The sequence below is a fragment of the Rhea pennata genome, chromosome 6 (genome assembly GCF_028389875.1).
Source record: "Rhea pennata isolate bPtePen1 chromosome 6, bPtePen1.pri, whole genome shotgun sequence".
In the NCBI taxonomy this organism is placed as follows: Eukaryota; Metazoa; Chordata; class Aves; order Rheiformes; family Rheidae; genus Rhea; species Rhea pennata.
Window position 1 is genome coordinate 16,347,773 of NC_084668.1, and position 12,482 is coordinate 16,360,254.

The following is a 12,482-nucleotide window of genomic DNA, read 5'->3' on the forward strand; positions in this document are numbered from 1 at the left end:
TGGGACTTGTCTTGCCCTCTTTTCTCCAAACCATCAATGTCATTATTTCAGTAATCAATAATTGCCACCAGCCTTTTCACACCTCATCTCTGTTCCCTGTTGTTTCTCCCTTCTCTCTACCAGTCCTATCTCTGCTTCCTACCACCTTCTCAACCTAGTCCCTGCTCCCACTGTCTTATCTCCTCCATCCACTTTTTTTCTTTTATCCTCTGTATGTTTCTCTTTCCTTCTGGTTAGCACAGCTGTTTCTTTCCAAGCGGGTAATTGCCCTGCCCATTTTTTTTTCTTCCTTTCTCCATCTCTCTGTGTATTTCCATAGACTTACTGGAATAGACCTATATAAAAGAAAGAACTTATCTGGCACTGTCTTCCTGAGGGAAGGAGGAGAGACTATAGCTGCCTCTCCAGGGCAGGATCCTCACATATGCAACCATATGAAAGTTCTGTGCCCCTTCAGCGGGAGTTTTCAGAGCTTCTCAAGGTAATGTCCTTTGTGAGCCCTGTGTTCAGCAGGCACCATGGGAAAAAAGGGGCAGCCTCAAAAAATATCCTGAGGTATGACTTGCCGTGATGTACTCAGCACTCAAGACAGGAGCTGCTGCTCTCTCTCAGCTCTCTACCAACCCTTCCCACTGCGATGTTAATGGTTGCTTTCATTGTTCTCAATTTCTCTGTATATACTTGCTTGGCCCTAGTGAAAGGGCTGAGTCTACTGCTACTTGGACAGGAGACACTAAGTGTCAAGGGCATCTGTAGTTTCCCTGGGAGGGACCTAGCACACCATAGTGGGTAGCCTGAAAATACAGCATTTTTCCATACCATAGTTGCTTTGAGCTTTCCGTGCTTTTCCTTTGCACACAGGGAATGCACTGTGCATGAGTCTTAGAATCAAGTTTGGCAAACTTTTTTTGCTATTTAGTAGTATAAACAAATGCTAAGTCACATTGCTAATATATTGTGCTGTGTATGTTAAACCATGGTCTTTTTCATTTCTTTTTTCTTTTTTTTTTTCTTCCATAAATCCTCTAAGTGAAATCTTGACCTCTGGCATGTGAAGGCAGAAGACAAAAGCTTACTATATAAGGCCCTGTGTGGATCATGACCAGAAAGAAAGAGACTTTTATTGACCAGGAATGGCAGTAAACAAACAAGGAGGAGGTAAATTTCACAGTGTGTGTTACAGGTTAACAGAGAAGGAGAGGAAAAGATTAACAGAGTCTTTAATTTGCTTTTTATTATGTATATTTTCATTAGAAAACAACCTTAAACACTCAGGAATAGTTTTCTAGTAAATGTAAGCTCATGAAGAGCACTTGGAAGTTTCCATTCTGGGTTCAAGAGAATGACGGGACAGTAACACAGTCAACATGGTCATTCCTCTTAGTCAATCCCTCCTTTATGGCTGATTGTTTGATTTTGCATTACAGCCTTCCCTTCCCCCCCATGCTTCCTGCCTGAACAAAACCAATCCCCATCCCACCCTAACCCCACAGACATCTGTGTGGAAAGTCTCAAAGAGAATATTTCTGCACGGACACACCATTGTCTCATTTTATCCCTCAGTGGACATAGTGATTGTTTAAGGCCCTATTCAAAACCCTACTATCAGGCCTCAGAGATCCATGCAGAGACACCATTGATCTCTCCTGGGCAGACCCTGTAGTGAAGAATCAGTCTAGGGAATGATTTCAAAGGGGACTCATACCATGTGAGGAGATGCAGATTCAGCCTGCTGGGAATGCAGATCCAGGGAAGCGTTCTTTACAGCCACCTCTCTTCTTAACTCTCTGCCTCTCTGGGGCAGAAATCCTGAATCAGTTGATGCATAGCTATGGGCTGGTTGTACTTGTGGTGCGAGGAAGATTTTCCCCCTCAAGCTTGTCCTGTGTTACCTACTGAGGGTTTGTTTATAATAGAGAACTGATGTGTATGAGCTAAAAACACTAGAGACAAGGCTATTTTGTTTTGTCACTGTATAAACCTTACAAAGCAGATTCTTGCTCCCCTCACACCCTGGCAGACTTCATTTACCACCATCTGATATTCAAATGCTTTGTCCTTGCTCTGTTTTTGGCTTGTGTTCATCATCCACTCTAATTATCTTGAGGTGAAGAATCAAACAAAAGGTTTCCCTTGCTGTTGTCCCACAGCTTGATAGCAGTGAAGGGAATGACTGAAAGTGTTTGCTCTTCTGGAACAAGAAGCCAGACTCCATGAATAAAGATTCTACTGGATATACCAGCCTAGAGGGATGTGGAGGAAGGTTTGTGGGCCTGTTAAGAAGGGCTGTCCACACTCTCGTATCAGAGAGATACTTCCTTGGGTAATGAATCACCCCTTTGCAAGGGAAAGTGGAGATTATAGAGTAGTCAGTGAAAGGGAAGGAAATATAATTTCATGAGAACAAAGACACTGAGATCAGCTATTTGGAGAACATAAATTTTTTTTTTGTGTGGGAAAGGACATCAGGTGGGAGTGTTTGTCCTGCTAAAGAAAAGGAATAAACTGAACCTCTGTAATGTGCAGTGTGAAAACTTCTAGGAAAGTGTGACAGGCTGGGTATTAAAGGAAAGCTGTCTTTAGGGAAGAGCTAGGGCAGAATAGCTCTACTACCATCCTGGACTGTGAACGGATGAGATAGGGACATTCCCTGGGGCATATAGGTCGTTTGCAATTCTTGTGATTATTGATGTCAAAACTGATATAAATTGATAGATGCTCCCATTGCTCAGCAATGGCTTGCTAGCAACAGCCTTCTTCCTACTGGGAGATATCTTTCTTCTTGACTAGTTACCAGTATCCAAGCTGGTGCCTGCATAAATGATATACTTGACCTTCATGAGGACTTTCAGCCCCTCTATACCAGCTCACCTGATGCAGATGTAATGTAGTAACAGACAGGGTGTTATCTTGCCATAGAGGAGTGCAACTGGAAGCAAAACACCTTTGGCTGGAGCTGGCTATCTCATCCACAGAAAACCTTTAATCCCTGCGGAAGTTTAAGCTCTATGAAGACTCAGACTCCTCAATTATGAACAGACTCAGTTACTCAGACTTTCTTTGAGCAGGCAAAGAACAGAATTTGATAGCCTAGTTCTGTTTGGTAAAACACATCTTGATGCATCACATAACAAAACATCTTCCCTTAGTACCTCTTCTCTGCTGTTATTTAATTCATAAGTCCTAGGTGTCATAACCTCCCCCTTTTTTTTAACCTAAGATGCTTTGAAAAAAAAAGTGTTAATAGTAGGTAGTAAACAAGCTGAGAACAATAGTGTCAATGCAATTTGGAAAATAATTTCTCTCTCAGTCCTTCCCTGTTCAGAAATCCACCTCTTGTCAAACAATTGTGATGGCAGGTGTCTGTGCTTCTGCATTTTTGTGCTTGTTTGAGTATGGCTCAGATAAGTTTGGAGTCTTCAGTCTGTTTCCTACTGCTGTAACTGAGTGTCTGTTTTCCACAAACTTATGTGTTAATTAAATGCTATACAAGAATGAGTATGAACCAAGGATCACATAAAATCATTTCCCTCTTCTGTCTTGTCTTTGCCTGAAGTTGAACCATATGTAGTATTTTCCGCATAGCGACTGTCAAAACTTATTCAGTATAATTAGGTATTCTTTCAGGTTTATTTGTTGTTTTCTTTCTATTTTCAGGACAAGTTTTATATACATATATATATATGTGTATGTATGTATGTATAAAGTCATATATATGTATATATAAAATCTTGCAATTCCAATTCTGGAAGAGAAAACATCATTCTTCTTCAAAGGAGAAATTCACCCACTGACCTGGAGGTAATTTGAATAATGAACTGAAATAGTTTTTGATGTTTGTGTAAACAGCACTGAAGTGTCAGATTCTGCTCTCCTTGTATCCAACATAACAGATAGGAGATCAAAGACTGTATTCAGTAACTGCAGCATATCAGATTTGTGTTCCTAGAGCCATCAGCTTATTGCTGTCATATGGAAACCAACTGATGTTTTCACTATATCTCCCTCAAGCTGGAAGGAGAAATGGAGGTCAATGCAATAAGCTTGTACACTTTTTTCTGCTCTCTGGATTCAAATATGCCATTGGTCATCAGTGAACTGAATTTGCCTGTCTGAATGCATGAAGGATCTGTAGCAAGACTGTAAAACTGGTCTTGAAGGAATCCTGTGTTTTTCTCTACTCAGGAGATCTTCAGAGTTAGGTACAGCAGAGAGGATGATGAATCTGGTAACTCAGGAAAGAAAAGGAGGTGTCACGTGAGGTAAAGAGGAGAGGGGATGTTAGGATCCGCAGCTGCTGTCCACTAAGGCAAATGCACTGCTGTACATCAAGGCAATTACTGCAGGGATTTTTCCCTTCAGGGGCTTGACTGACAGATAATAAGGAATAGGTCCTCCCACCTTGTCCTCTCAGTCTTGACCTGCATGAGTCCTGGTCGTTATTCCGCAGGTTGGAAGTGCTAGTAATGCACCCTGTTTGTACATCAAAGGACAGGTAGGGTTTCCATCTCCAGTGCTTTGCTTAGTCAAAATTGCTGCATTATGACCTGATGCACTTTTATACTCGCCTGTTTGGAACATGTCAAGGAGCCTGTGAGACATGGGAGAGGTCTGGCAAAAAAAATATATTTTTTTCTCTTGAAGAAAATAGAAGTTTGGATGACTAGGTGTGGGTAGAGAATGGTCTTTAGAATTGGATAATCTTCAGATGTCCTCCATCTGCAGGCATTCGCTCTGATGTTTCACTGCTGACAGATACGGGCTTTGAGCAATGTCGGAGAACTGGCAGACATGAGTAGTGTTTTGCCATCTACCTGAATGAAAATGCAGCAGGCCACTGATGCCTCTTGACTCTAGCCTGTGTTGCTGACTTGCTCGCTCTTTGGGTCTGCCCACCATAGTAGGGTGAGATATGAACCTTTTCATCACCTTGCTTGGGAAACCACAGCCGTCACGTGAATTACCACAACTGAAAGGGAACATTCTTGATTTACTTGAAAGACAGCCCATCACTGCTGACATTTGAAATTGGAAGCCAAGTATTAGTTCAATGTATAGGTTTCTCTGGTGTTACAGTCTTTTGTGGCAACCAACTGGCAGCAGGCACTGAGAGGCAACATGAATATATATCAAGTAAGACTGACTGCAGGTTACAGAATCTGACTGTAATATAGGGTCTTCATGGTCCCTGTATTCTCTGGTCACCCTTGGGGTTAGTGCACATGCTTGAGCTGATGCAAGCATAGAAAAAGATTTGAACTTGGAAGTGGACTAAATGGCAAGAATGGAAGAGCCACGGAAGCTAGAGGCCAACGCTGATGTTTCTGTAGGCAAAAGCAGCATTGACAACTCACACAGAGTAAAACACCTCTGAAAAACATTACCAGAAAGACCTGTCAAAACTGACAGAAAATCAAGAGACTGTAGGAGAAATCACAAGAATGAGCAGGACCACACACACACACATAATCTTTGATGATGGCTGAATGCAGTCCTCCACACTGACCACCCTCAAACAGAGTTGAAGGATGACAAAGCCCAAGAATTGAGGGGTCTCCACAGTGATAGGACCTGGAATTCTCTCCATGAGGAGAAACAGCTGCCAAACTCTTTGCAAGCCTTGTTTGTTGGTGGAAGCTGGTCTGACTGCTTTGTAACAAAATACAAATAATGTCTCTTTAGGAGCCAACAGACAAGACCAGAGGAAAAATGTCAGTAAGAAGAGATACCTTCTGTAGCATAGCTCTGCCTCATCTTTTCAATCTGCCGGAACCCTCCTATACATGATGTACTTTACATGTCTCAGGAGTTTACTGTCTCCATTTGCACCTTTTGAAGTCCTGCATAGTAGCTCAAAGGGTATGGCACAAAGAGATTGGGGGAGATGAGAGAACTGTGCTATGGAAGGAAGAGACCCTCCTCAGTATTTCTGCTATCATGCTGTGGATGGGGGCAGAAAATCCCAAACTCGACACTTAATTTGTACTTGTTCTCTCTCTCAGGCTGGCAGCCTAGAAGTTCATAAACTCAGAAGCACCTTGTTCTGGAATAAACTGGTTTGGAAACAGCTTCCAATGGCTTCCCCGAGTTTGCTTTGCTGGTGGCAGCCCTTCGGCTCCAAGCTGGTATATATATGAAGCTCTTTGAACAAGTTTTTGCCCCTCTGCCCGTCAAGCCAGGTAATGACATGCTTTGTATTGCACAGAACACATACAATTGACAAGTTCATAGTGTTTAAATATTAAACAATCTAGACAGGCTTTTGAGTCTTATGCCAATATGAAAAGGCTCAGACCATACCCATCTCTGAAATTGGGCTGCGGGATCATTTGCACAGTAAGACAGACAGTAAGACTTGTATACATTGCCATGCAACAGAAGAGACCCCGAACCACCAGCCCTAAGTGGAAAGTTTATTTATAAGCGCAATATATGGAAAAAACAAACCAAGAAACCCCACAGATATAGAAAACGTTGTAGCAAATCCCTGGTCAAGTAGGACTTCATGTCTGTCACTACCCTGCACCTCACAGCTGCTTGAAATTCATGCAATGGAGGAGAGGGGACTCAGATGATACCCTCCCCTTTTGATCAAGAAGGATCTCTGAGCAGAAGAGGTCCCATGGAACCCTCGCTGAGTGATTCAGACTGTAATAAGCAAAAGGGCAGCACTGCTCGCCCCCACTGCACGCTTTGTGATTACCTGTGGTACGCACGCACCAGACTTAGCACTTCAACAGGCTTTATGAATGTGGATTCTCACAACACCCCTGTGAGGTAGGTACGTATTGTTATTCCCCCTTTGTGTGGATGGGGGACTGAGCCAAACAGCCCAAGGCTACAGAGTTGGTGGCAGAGCTGGAGTGAGAGTATACAGAGTCCTGTGTGCTCAGATTACTAGATCACGCCACTCTTAGATGGCAAATTGTGCTTCTGACCTTGCAAACTTATAGCCTTTAGTCACATTAAAGGACTTTGACTTCTCCATATTAAATGTATGCAAGACAGGGAGGGAAATAACATTATATCTCACAGCCGCCCCTTCTGTTGTGTATGCCTCCCCCTTCGCAAAGCCACCACGATTACCCATCTCTTGGAACAAGGACACCTTCGCGGACAGGCATGGGAATGAGAGGCTGCTGTGTTTGTTCGCCTTGACTGGGTTTCTTTCTATTGTGGAGCAGAAGTGGTTCTTCCAGAGACCTGTTTGTTGCAACACCTTCATTCTGGGGGTAGCTGCTTCAGAGATGATCAGAATTGCCTCTTCCCTCTCCCTTATCCCACCAGTATCCCTTTCTTCCCCTCAGCCAAAAGCACTCTTTGGTAGATAGTAAGATTGGTCAGATAAAGGTACAGTGGTCTCAGAAACCATGCTGTTCGCATGGATCCTCAGTAAGTCAGCTTTCTTGGCTGGTGTTTTCATCTCCCACATTCTTTGCCAGAGAAGTACCTGTTCTGTTGCATTCAGATATTCAAAGGGACACTGTCAAGTAATTGAGATGAAAAATATTACCTGCCGTAAGATGCTAACCTCCATCTTCTACATTGCACAGTGGTTGATATTTTCAAACACAGAACTTAAAAGTTTGACGTCTTCCCCAGTCCAGAAATACCTGACCCACAACAGCCTAGCTGCCAAAGGAGCTGGTGACTCGCATCTATCCTGGCTCCTGAATTGTGAGAGATACTGGTATAGTGACAAAAGGGTAGTTGAACACGGCCATTGTACGGTTTTTCTCAGCACTTCTGCAAAACAGATACCGTTTGGCTAAAGTCCTTAAATTGATTTTGGGGGGGCGTAGTACAGGCTTGATCACTGTAAGCTCATTGTTTTGGAAGTGCTGAGCTGTTGCTCCTGAATTGGCTCATCTGTATTTTTAATGTTCCTACTTGTTGTATGCTTTCTTTGCAGCAGTTACACTGGTAAGCTCAACCCCTTACAGCTGGGACATACCCTGCATGGTATGAGGACAGCAAACATGAGGTTGGTAACACGGAACCACGCTAGACTTCCTGTCGCAGCGGAACGGTGAAGATGATGAAAGGAACGGGGTGAGTGGAGAGAACAGTACATGTCCAAATGGAAAAGGACAAAATCAGTAGGGAAAGAAATTTTATTTTCAAGCTTGTAAGAGAATATTACAAACAATGGAGAGTAAAAAAAGCCCAAATCCTAAAAACTATTTAAAAAGTACTTGACAGTGTCCCTTTAATATCCACAAATGATTCAGCCATTGTGCATTGAAAGAGAATGTTCCTGAAGAGCAACCAGTACCTTTGTAGATATATCCCAGAAAAGGAGGCTTACTAGAAGCGTAATATATTCGGTTATCAACTGTGCTCCCTCTTCAGACCAACTCTCTGTTGAATGATTGAATGGAATAGACTCTACAATAAACTAACAAAATGGATATGGAAGGCTCAGCCTACAGGACTGAGTGAGACCCTGCTGCAAATAGAGCAGCAGAGATACACCAAAAAGATGTATATTTCTAATGTATGAGTGTCTGAATCAGCAAGGTAGAAGTAACCCCCTGCGGTGGGTCACCTTCCTGTGACTGGCGGAAAATGGAAAGAGATTAACTTGGAACGTATGCATGGAAAATGATGTGTGTGAGTGGGAAGATTTGGATGCTGGATTTGGGGTTATGAAGGCATAAATCACGCCAATACTTGTGCTTGAAACACCTGCGGAGCATTTGTACAAATCTGCCAGAAACATCTGTATGTCAAATAAAGGTCATGAAATGCCACCCCCCCACCCTACCCCTGTAAGTCCACCCTCACAACCCCTTTGTCAAGAACACTATGAAAAATCAAAATTTTTGTTTTGGTGAAATCTAGGTAGGCTTGGGTTTTGTTAGATTTTCTTGGTGAGGTGATTCAATTCTTTTTTCTTTACTTTTTTTTTTTTTTTTGGTAAATCAATATTGAAAAATCCCCAGCCATTTCTCTTCAAATATCCTATAGTAAATCAAACAAGGTTCCAGAATGACTCATGAAACAAAACGACTCATAGCCCTGGTTAATCACAGTCTGGAAAAAAATACCCCAAATATTTCATTCCCTTCGTTGTTTTTATAAATCTCACACTTGTGTGTGTGCATGTGTGTGTGTACGGGGTGTGTGTATACAGCATTACCTATTCCAGGTAATAGAATTTGAAAGACGTGCTAAACCATCTGTTCCTCTGCTTCCCCAGAACTCTGCCTACTCAGTTTTTAGTCTGTATTGCACTTGTTTTGTTGTTGGTTTTTGTGTTTTTTTTTTTGTGATTTGTTTTTTGTTTTTTTTTGTTTTTTGTTTTTTTTATTGGCTGGAAAACATTAACCTCTTTAGCATGAGTGTGCAGCTCTCCCTCCACCTGTTTTTTCCTCAGCTGGCCAAGTGCCACCTCTTATATCTTGTGCAGTTACCGAAAAAGAAAAGAAGGAAGAAAAAAAAAAAAAAAAAAAAAGAAAGAGAAAGAAAAAGGCACACCATGCTCCTCTGTTTTATGAGTTCCTCGTCTCCTCCGCTTCGTGTTAAGGCCTCCTGAATTCCTAGGCTCAGACCGTCGTGACCCTCATGACGAGCTCTCTGTTACTACTAGACTGGCTCCTCTGTTCGTGAGGCCTCAGGTGGCTGAGTATATGCAGGATGGTATAAGCACAGTGGTGGTCAGAGAGGGTGCCTGTGGCATGGCCGGCAGCCCGGGCCCCGCTGTCGGCTGGAGCGGAGTTAGTGGCTGTACCACCAGTGGAGGACGAGTGGGTGGTTTGGGAGGAGGGGCGCTGATTTGTCCTGGTCCCTGTTTTTTGTTCCTCCATGTCCTTTGTTTTGTCATAGTTCAGCACTTTCCACTGCTGATTGACCGCCTGCCACCGTTTAAAAATCCGATAAACCGAGGGCCCTTCGTGTATTATTAGACCTAGAGGGAAGGGGGAAAGAAATAAACATAAAAACAGAAGCAAAGCTTTAGGAAGTATAATAAACCTACCCCAGCATCACTCCCTCTAGCTAGCTGGTTAGCTCAGCTCTCTCTTAGCCAGTGTTATTCAATGATAAATCATGTTTTTTAATTACCGACTGGCAGAGCACCAAAGTGCTCCGGCTCTGCTGGATCCCTTTTCCCCTGAATTACAGCTTTATCTTAGCAATCAATAAGCAGGTCTTAAATGCAGCAGGGTGAGTTATGCTCTTACAGCAAAACAATATCCATTTACCAATAAATGCCTGAGGTTTATCCATCACTGAACTGGTTTTGCATGCTGCATAGGCATGCTTCACCAAGCTAACGGTATGCATTTGGAGGGGGTGTCACTGGAACTGACGTGCTGGTGACATCTGCTGCACCAATGTCATGTGTGTGCACAGACCAAGTCTCTCTCCACACACACAGCAGCAGAACCAGAACAGACATGCGTATGGAGGCCAGAGATAGGAATCAAACAAAAAAAAAGGATCTATACCTGTAAATTTTCTTTGTTGTCCTAGGCAAACTTTGCTCACCAGCAAACCAGGTACTATGATACTCTTTGCTCTCTTCCAAGGGGAGAAAACAACACGCTTAAAAGAAAATGCAGATGGACTTGTACAGTATGTGTGCTAACACCAAGTATGCACACGATACATATCCCATTAGCAATCTGCATATAGCACAGTTGACATCTAGAGGCAGTAACTGGCCATTAGGACACCTTACTTCCAATGCTGCCTGCATTTTGAAGACACAGAGCAGCTCAGGCCTTTCTGTCCATCAATTAGTTCATCTCCCACTAGTTTCTGGCATTCTCCTCACCCTTGCAAGAGGGTTGGAAGGATTAGATAATGTTGGAAGTTGTTTAGAAGATGACATTACCTAAGCATTAAGCATAGTTATTATTCAAGCTACCAGGCTCTGGTTAGATGCTTTGAATCCTTGAGAAACATCAGGGCCTGCAACAGTGTGTTGTTCTTATCCACTTAAGCTGGAGGAAAGTGAAACATCTCAAATAGACTAGCTTAGCTGACATGATACAGTACAACTAATAAGCTTTGCTAGAGCTATTTCATATAAGGGTAGGGTTTATGTAGAATGAAGGGTTCTGAGACTCTAAGTGAGACCTTTTGGGGTAGTTAGTAATCTGTCTGTTAGCGAAATACCCTTGTGTTCTGTGTGACTGCAACCAAACCAGCAGGTAGGATATATGCTGAGCAAGATAGCACATGGTAAACTTCATTTTTTCTTAATAATGATGGCTTTACTATTACTTGATCAGGATCAAAATTATGAGAAATGTTTCTGGGAGGAGCAGCTGCCTTGTCTGTCTGTTGCAAGTGTATAAATACAAAAACAAACAACAAAAGACTTTCAAGATCTAACAGTCAAGTTATGCCAAAACCAGGAGGTTTCCTTGACCAGCAGTGTGTGGGTGGAAGGTCACTGAACCAAGTGGATCACTGTTATCCCTGATGAATCAAATGCAAGGGTTCTATCCTTCATCCAGCTTTTCCAGACTTCTCTGGTTTCTGATAGCAGCTGATTATTGGAGCAAACCTGTAATATATAAAAAATCAAAATATCCGAAGGTCATCCTACCCCTAGGGCTGAGCTCCCTTGTACTCACTTATGGGATACAGTCTCCTAGTTTCTTAGCATTTGCATCAGATTTTACAGAGTTTGAACTCTAGCTTCAATACAGATTGAGTTTCTAGCCTTTCTGGTTCTAAACATAACTAGAAGCAATGCTGACTTGATCACAGATTAGCTTTAGGGGAGCTCTTACATACATCTTAATGGGGTGCTGAGCCTGCTTAATGGCTGTATAAGTAATCATGTTAAATATATTAAGTATTCAAATCTGGCTATTTTGGGACAGGGAATGGAGCTGGGCACAAAGATGAGCTTAGAATATGAGAGATATCCCATAGACCACTGAGACTGCACAGATATAATCCTGTAATGATGCCAGCTTTTCATAATTAAACACGATGATATTGTAACGCAAAAATGTGGGTTTTTGCTCCCAACTTTGAAATGCAGTTAAAAATTCTAACATTTTCTGATCAAAGGATGAACCATAAAAAGCAGGACTTTAGGGACAATCTGCAGATCCAGTAGGATCTAGAAGGAAGCAGACCTTTGAAGCAGCTCTAAAATGGATTGGTCCATGACAAGGGACGTTAGACATGTATTTAAATGAACTGTCTGATCTGTAATGAATGAAATTCCACTCTGATCAATGTTTCTCCAAATGTTTCTCTGAAACCACTTTAAGCCATGGATAGAAGAGCCCAAACTGAGTATTTCCTTTTTGGCTGTATAACATCCTCCATAGACTCAAAGCCATTCTCCCAAGTATTAAACAGTGAGCCAGGAATGTAAATCTATTCTTAATTACCTTATCACAAATATTTAATGCGCAGTCTGATTCAAGAGGGTTGTTTATAAAATTCTTGTTTGTTTGCCTTCTAATTATAAATGTTTATGATCTTATGCAATTAACTGTGTGATGCTGATG

General features: G+C 42.2%; 1 protein-coding gene and 1 long non-coding RNA gene across 2 annotated transcripts in view; one reads left to right on the forward strand and one right to left on the reverse strand.

Moving 5' to 3' along the window:
• The first annotated feature begins 1,103 nt into the window (after positions 1-1,103).
• On the forward strand, positions 1,104-8,046 carry LOC134142218 (uncharacterized). Its single transcript, XR_009958803.1, has 4 exons — positions 1,104-1,158; positions 3,658-3,801; positions 6,003-6,179; positions 7,913-8,046. It is a non-coding gene; the product is annotated as an uncharacterized LOC134142218 (long non-coding RNA).
• A 1,502-nt stretch (positions 8,047-9,548) lies between these two features.
• The window catches only part of MARCHF4 (membrane associated ring-CH-type finger 4), a 109,235-nt gene continuing 106,301 nt past the window's right edge, over positions 9,549-12,482 (reverse strand). The window contains exon 4 of the mRNA XM_062579056.1: positions 9,549-9,910. Coding sequence (XP_062435040.1) covers positions 9,549-9,910 — 362 coding nt within the window. The remainder of the gene's footprint in view (positions 9,911-12,482) is intronic.